Raw genomic sequence first — 5,948 nt, 5'->3', positions numbered from 1 at the left:
ATAAAAATATTTCCACTACCATATTTAATTTTAATGTTATCTAATCATCATAAATTGTTTCCATATCTTCAGTTTTTTTTTATTATTCCAAATAGTAGCACACAATGTGTTTAACACAGTAAAATGCACACTTTTTTCCCCTTCACATAGAAGGAAAACTTAACAACTTACTTCAAAAGTGCTTTCATAGATCTTTCCCATACAAGATGAGCAGTAGTATAATGATGCAATAACTATGTAGATATAATTGGAAGTGATCAATTTCACTATTCTAATATATGGATCTGCCTCTAAGGATTCTACATTTTCACATTCTTCACTATGTCGACCAGGCTTGGGGTAAAATCAAATTAATTGTTCGTAATCACTTTTGAATATTTGTGAACTTTGCACGTGGGAGATGTGACAGGATATAAAAAGATGTTCAATTTTTTCCATGATTGTATAGGGCTTATTTTATGAAACAGAATTAACATTCAACACTTCTCATTACTTTTCATTCTCTACAGTTGATGAATAATCTGTTGCATACTGTATTAGTTTCTTTCTTGTTCTCAGATTACAGACCTAAAATTGCTGTGTTAAGCTTCCAAAACAAAAAATCTACCAAATTCTACTACTGAAAGTAGTAAAAGCTTCTACGTTGTCATTTGATCAGAATGCAAAGCCAAAGATTTCAAAATTCAAGTCCGTAAACAACTTCTTTTTGTATCAGTCTCACTGGATTTACAAGCCATTATTCTTCATATACCACAGCCAGGTACTTTCATTACTACTATTACTTCTTTCAATGAATCACGGCATACAACCACTACTAGACAAAGACTTACCAAGAACTCATCGTGAGCCTGAAGTACACGTACAATTTCCATAAATCCAATCATGGTTAGCAAAACAGAAAAACAGCTCAAATTGTGAGTGTACAGGTGTTGAAAGAAAAATTTAGAACTCAATATATCATCTGTCTTTGCAATATAAGCAAGGCTTTCCAGTCTACAGTCAGCTGAGCCACCCTGTAGTGCTGTGTCAGATAAAGTGGTATTTTTAATACCACTGACAAGTGAAGTGGTATTAAAAATAAAAAGAATTGGAGAGTGCCTACAAACAGAAATGATGTAACTAAGGCACTGAAAGTTTAGAACCAGACTAATCCTTTACTTGCTAGTAAACACAGCTTTGTGGACTATTAAGACACTCCAGATTTGTGTCCACTGAACAACATTTAGTTATGGCTTACGCACAAAGGATTTTGAGCATGGCACGATTCAATCTGTGTTAGACAGTATGAATTAACAAGTCCTTCAGAAGAATTACACCAGCTTATTAACAATGCAAGGTGTAAGAATTTTTTGCATTATTAACTCAGCTCTACTACACATAGAAAATCTTTCATGGAGCAGTCATCCAAAGTAATCCATTTGTACATCAGCATCACCAAGGATCTTCCTCTGCCTACAAGGAATAAAAGTGAAATAGTATGTGTGTTTGTTGACTGTGCTAAAATGTATCTGACAACACAAATAGTATATATATATATTGTATCTATTTATTATTGATATATTATACTTCAGTATCATGACAAGATTCATAACCAATGTATTATTGCTACAATCCCATTGATAGAGCTTCATAAATGCTTAACAGTCTATGTTTAACTATTAGACCAAAACCTAACTTGCCTTGCAATTAACCCAAATAAATGATAATGACTGTGCTTACTCTGCAGGAGTTCTTCTCCCAAGAAACCTCTTTTAAGCTGAAGTGCAATTATCCATAGAGAGTTAATTATAGATACTATGCTTGTTATCTTTAAGTAGGTGGGAACCCTATTTAAACATATATTACGATTGAGGTACTGCATCCAGGTGACTACTTCAGGAAATAAGACAAATGTATATTAAAAAAGCAGATATGAGTAATACACACTGTTAATAAGAAGCATTACAGCTTCCAAATGTAGTGAGTCAAGTGTGCAAACTTAAGTACTTACTAAGGCTTGACATTGTAATATTCTTCTGGTGTCACAATTTTCAGTCCACCGAAGTAGTCCAGAACCCAAATATTGGTGATGTTGAATTTGGCAAAGAACCAATTATGATCCTTAGGCCAACTTTCCATCTCAGGGTGCCGAGTGAATAATGCCTTTTTTGCTAAGGCTGCTTCTGAATCATTCACCTGAACAACAGCCAGCAAAATATTAAGATAGAGACACAAGGAAGACACATTATCTCAAACACACTTCTGACTACAGAGCGCTCTCCTTCATTTAGCCATATTTTGCCCCAAAGCGCTCATTACTGTGGCAGAGTCTAATTATCTTAGGATGGTGTAACTGCACATGAGACAGGCAAATGCTCCAAAGGAGTTGCTTTCAGTACTAAATCAAAAGGGTATTTTAAAGTAAGCAAGAGCAAGAAGGAACTTCATTGACATTAGATTAAGTCTTTCTTCTGTTCTCTAGAGAAAGACTCAGGCTGACAGCTTTGAAAAAAGTATTGATTCTGCTCTGATATAAAGACTATATCCAACCTACCACTGATCTGTCTAAAGACAACTGGATAAAACCACACCCTATGCTGTGGACAAAGAACTTAATTTAGAGATGAAAATTATCCAAGTCCAGAGACATCTGTTAAAGTATCTTAAATAGATACTTAAAGTTCTTACTAGAGAGACAGTGAATAAATAGTAGAATAATGAGGTACAAAGCTTTGCTTTTGGTTATTAAAAGACAACAGAATGATTCTGGTATGAATTAAGACATCAGCTTTTACTTTTTAACAGAAAAACAAATTGCTATGTTAACTATCCATTTACAGAATTAAATCTTCATGTTAAATTGTTTCTTGAAGCATTGTCTGAATTCTAGCTTTCAGTACGTAATCCGGAATGATGTTTTGGGAGACAAATGTTTTTTTTTTTTGGGTTTTTTTTTTTTTTCAGATTTTCTCCATGTTCTTCAAGATTTAAAGTGTGCACAACCTGACTGGACAAACAAAACCCAGGGGGAAAAAATTAAGTGTCTTTGGCATTAATACTTAAGCGGGAATTGTATTATTCTGTGAAGAATAAAAACTGAATAAGAGCCTAGAACCAGGGCTAGAAAGTGTTTTGTTCTCGATCCTAATAGTGATAGATTTGTAATGATATATAAATTATCAAATTAGTATGATTCTTCAAATCAGTAAGCAGCAACAAAATATACCATAATCTTGGATGTTATTTGGAACAGCAACAAATCACAAAACAGAGAAGTATCCCTGTTGCACTATGAGAAGGCCATGTTTTAGGAATAATTTTACCTCTTCTACACCTGCTCAGTCAGGGACACCCACAAACCAAACAGCATTTAGATGCAATCAAGCACACACACACATACATACCATGAAATAACAAAGTCTACAAGAGAATGGAAGCTGAAACCTGTGACTACTTAATGTGCAAATGTTTAAAGGGTCAAATCAACAAGAGTTCTGGATACGGTACAAGAGCACTTAGAATAAATGATACTGGAATTAAAATAATTCCAGTATTGATGACAAACTTCATGAAGGCAATTCAAGGATTGCTGGAGTGTAATGTAATCTGAAGTATGAAAACATCGAATATAAATTCAGGCTATCACATAAAAGACATCAATGATTAGTCCTCATCTGCACCAATTACCCAATTATCTTTAATAATGGAAGTAACATCTTCCTTGAACAACACACACAGTTCTAAATTCCTTCTATGGCAGCAACAGCACCAGGTGAGAGTAAACTTCTTCTGTGGTTAATGCTTGTAGCTTTACAGCTTGGATTAATACGTACTTCAATAAAGTTTGGGTCATGCATGTGTCAAAGCAGCTGCGCCACAGAACCTAACTGAGCATAATCATAGAATCACAAGGCTGGAAAAGACCTACCAAATCATCTAGTCCAACTGTCCTCCCATCACCATTCCTACTACAAGCACTAAACCATATCTTGTAGCTCCTCATCCAGATGCCTCTTGAACACTGCCAGGGATGGTGACTTCATCGCCTCCCTGTGCAGGCTGTTCCAGTGCCTGACCACGCTTTTATAAGACGTGAGTGAAGCATGAACTTGGATGTTTTCATCGTGGACGTTTCAGTTTCCAAACTGACCCAGTGCAAACTTCCCACCGCTTACCTTTACAATGCTCCCACAGAAGATTATGTGGGCGCAGAGGGGGTTCTGGGGGTCATATCTGTGCTTCTTGCAGTACGGAGTCTGCGCCAAAGACACGGTTAGGGAGGCATTTGAATTGACCTGAAAAGTAGACGGTAAGATAAGAGGGCTGTGTACTTTCACGAGAACAAGTTACACCACATTTTCAGCTTTCTGAGAAAGTTGCTTAACTGCGAAGAGCGCTGACTCACCATTAGTCAGCACTATCCGCCATCAGCTGCCTCCCTCCACGTGACCGCCCCACAGCTGCCCGATAAACCTATGTCAGGAACTCAGCGAAGGAAACTGCCGGCTAACAGCTTACATACCACAGAAATCAGGCTATCAGCACCACTGAGACGCACAATCAAGCTATTTTAACACATCAGAGCAATAGCCGAGCCGCAGACACGCGCAGCCGCCCGCTCACCTCCAGATCCTGCACGGAGATCTCCATGTCGGTCAGGTACAGATAGGGAACGCCGCTGCCGCCGCCGGGCCCTGGGGCGCCGTCGCTGATGGAGAAGATGTTGGCAAAGGGGTGGCCGCGCAGCCCTTCCTGCACGGAGAGCGTGGCCAGCGCGCCCCAGTCGCAGTTGTGCAACACGAAGCGCGCCATGCGCGCCGCCTCCTCGGGCGGAGGGATGGATCCCCGGGCCAACACCGCCAGCGCGGCCGCGCACAGGAACGCCAACACCACCATCTCGCGCACCGCAGCCGCCACCGACGCCACAGACTGTCGCGAGCGACGCGGCGACGGACTACAACGCGGCGCGGGGTGGGGCGCGTCATTCTGCTCTCCGCCAATCGAAGCCAACTTGCTCGACTTTCAGCCAATGGGAGATGGCGGGAGGCGGGGCCGAGCGCGTCGGCTGCCGGAGGTGGTAAACAACTCTGACAGCCCTGGCTCGCCGTCGGGAGGAGCGGGGAATGGGGCGGGGCCACGGTGATCCAACAGCCAATGAAAGGCCTCGCCGGAACTCTCAACCAATCACATTTCACGAGATGCAGAGGGGCGCCTCGCTCCGCTTCAATCTTAATGGAGTGTGTCTACACTGCGTGTGGGGCAGAGTGTTGTAGAGCAACCGATGCTGACGCCCACAGTTACCGGGTTTGCGGTAGCGTCAACTGAGATCAGCAGCAAAAAATGACAAGTTTCTATACTTCAAATATTGATTTCGTGCCCGTTCGAGAAATATTCTCCGGCGTTATTCTGCAGCACGTTGCAGCATGCCTGGTGCAAACAGAGGAGTAGAACAGGAGTGCAACGAAGCATAAAGCGTGCCATAGCCAGCCTTCTCGGTTCTTTTTCACATTCAAGTCTCTGGCAGAGCTTGATGGGTCAGTTGCTAGTTCAAGATCCAGCTGTATGCAAAGGCGAATGACAGCTAAAATCATCCAGGTAACAATGCCGAGAATAGAATATTCTGCTCTGATGGAATCTGCCAAAGAACAGCCTTGCAGAAAAGAAAGGATGAGCCTTTCTATGAATACTGCAAAAGCCTGTTCTCCAAGAGTTCTGTTTGCAATAGGATCACCTCAACATCCCAGAGCCCTTCTAGTCAAACCCCAAAAGCCACATTGAAACAGGCAGACTTTCAGTCTCCCAGAAGTTGATATGCCAAGAGTTTTCCTTTAGCTTTACCCGTATTAATGGAAGGTGTTATGTTACAAAGATGAGTCCCACGTGCCTGTTCTGAAGTCCTTCTTTATGTCTGATAAATGCTCAGGTCCAGACCATAATGGTTTCCAAGCCTTCAGCGGGGCAGGTGACAT

General features: G+C 41.1%; 1 protein-coding gene across 2 annotated transcripts; it reads right to left on the bottom strand.

The window, feature by feature from the left end:
* Nucleotides 1–200: 200 nt before the first annotated feature.
* Nucleotides 201–4,965, bottom strand: CREG1 (cellular repressor of E1A stimulated genes 1). 2 transcript variants are annotated; one of them, XM_031612593.2, is made up of 4 exons: nucleotides 4,603–4,965; nucleotides 4,155–4,274; nucleotides 1,991–2,175; nucleotides 201–1,452 (listed from the first exon to the last, which is right to left on the bottom strand). In XM_031612593.2, coding segments are annotated over exons 1-4 (579 nt in total). In that variant the 5' UTR covers nucleotides 4,876–4,965; the 3' UTR covers nucleotides 201–1,451. The 2 variants fall into 2 exon arrangements, with proteins under 2 accessions (XP_031468453.2, XP_031468454.2); XM_031612594.2 differs by lacking the exon at nucleotides 201–1,452 and having other exon boundaries at nucleotides 1,990–2,175; nucleotides 4,603–4,963.
* Between the last annotated feature and the right edge of the window lie 983 nt (nucleotides 4,966–5,948).

The sequence above is a fragment of the Phasianus colchicus genome, chromosome 1 (assembly GCF_987193195.1).
Source record: "Phasianus colchicus chromosome 1, bPhaCol1.hap1.1, whole genome shotgun sequence".
In the NCBI taxonomy this organism is placed as follows: Eukaryota; Metazoa; Chordata; class Aves; order Galliformes; family Phasianidae; genus Phasianus; species Phasianus colchicus.
Note: the sequence above shows the minus strand (reverse complement) of the source record. Positions and strands in the feature narration are given on the sequence as shown.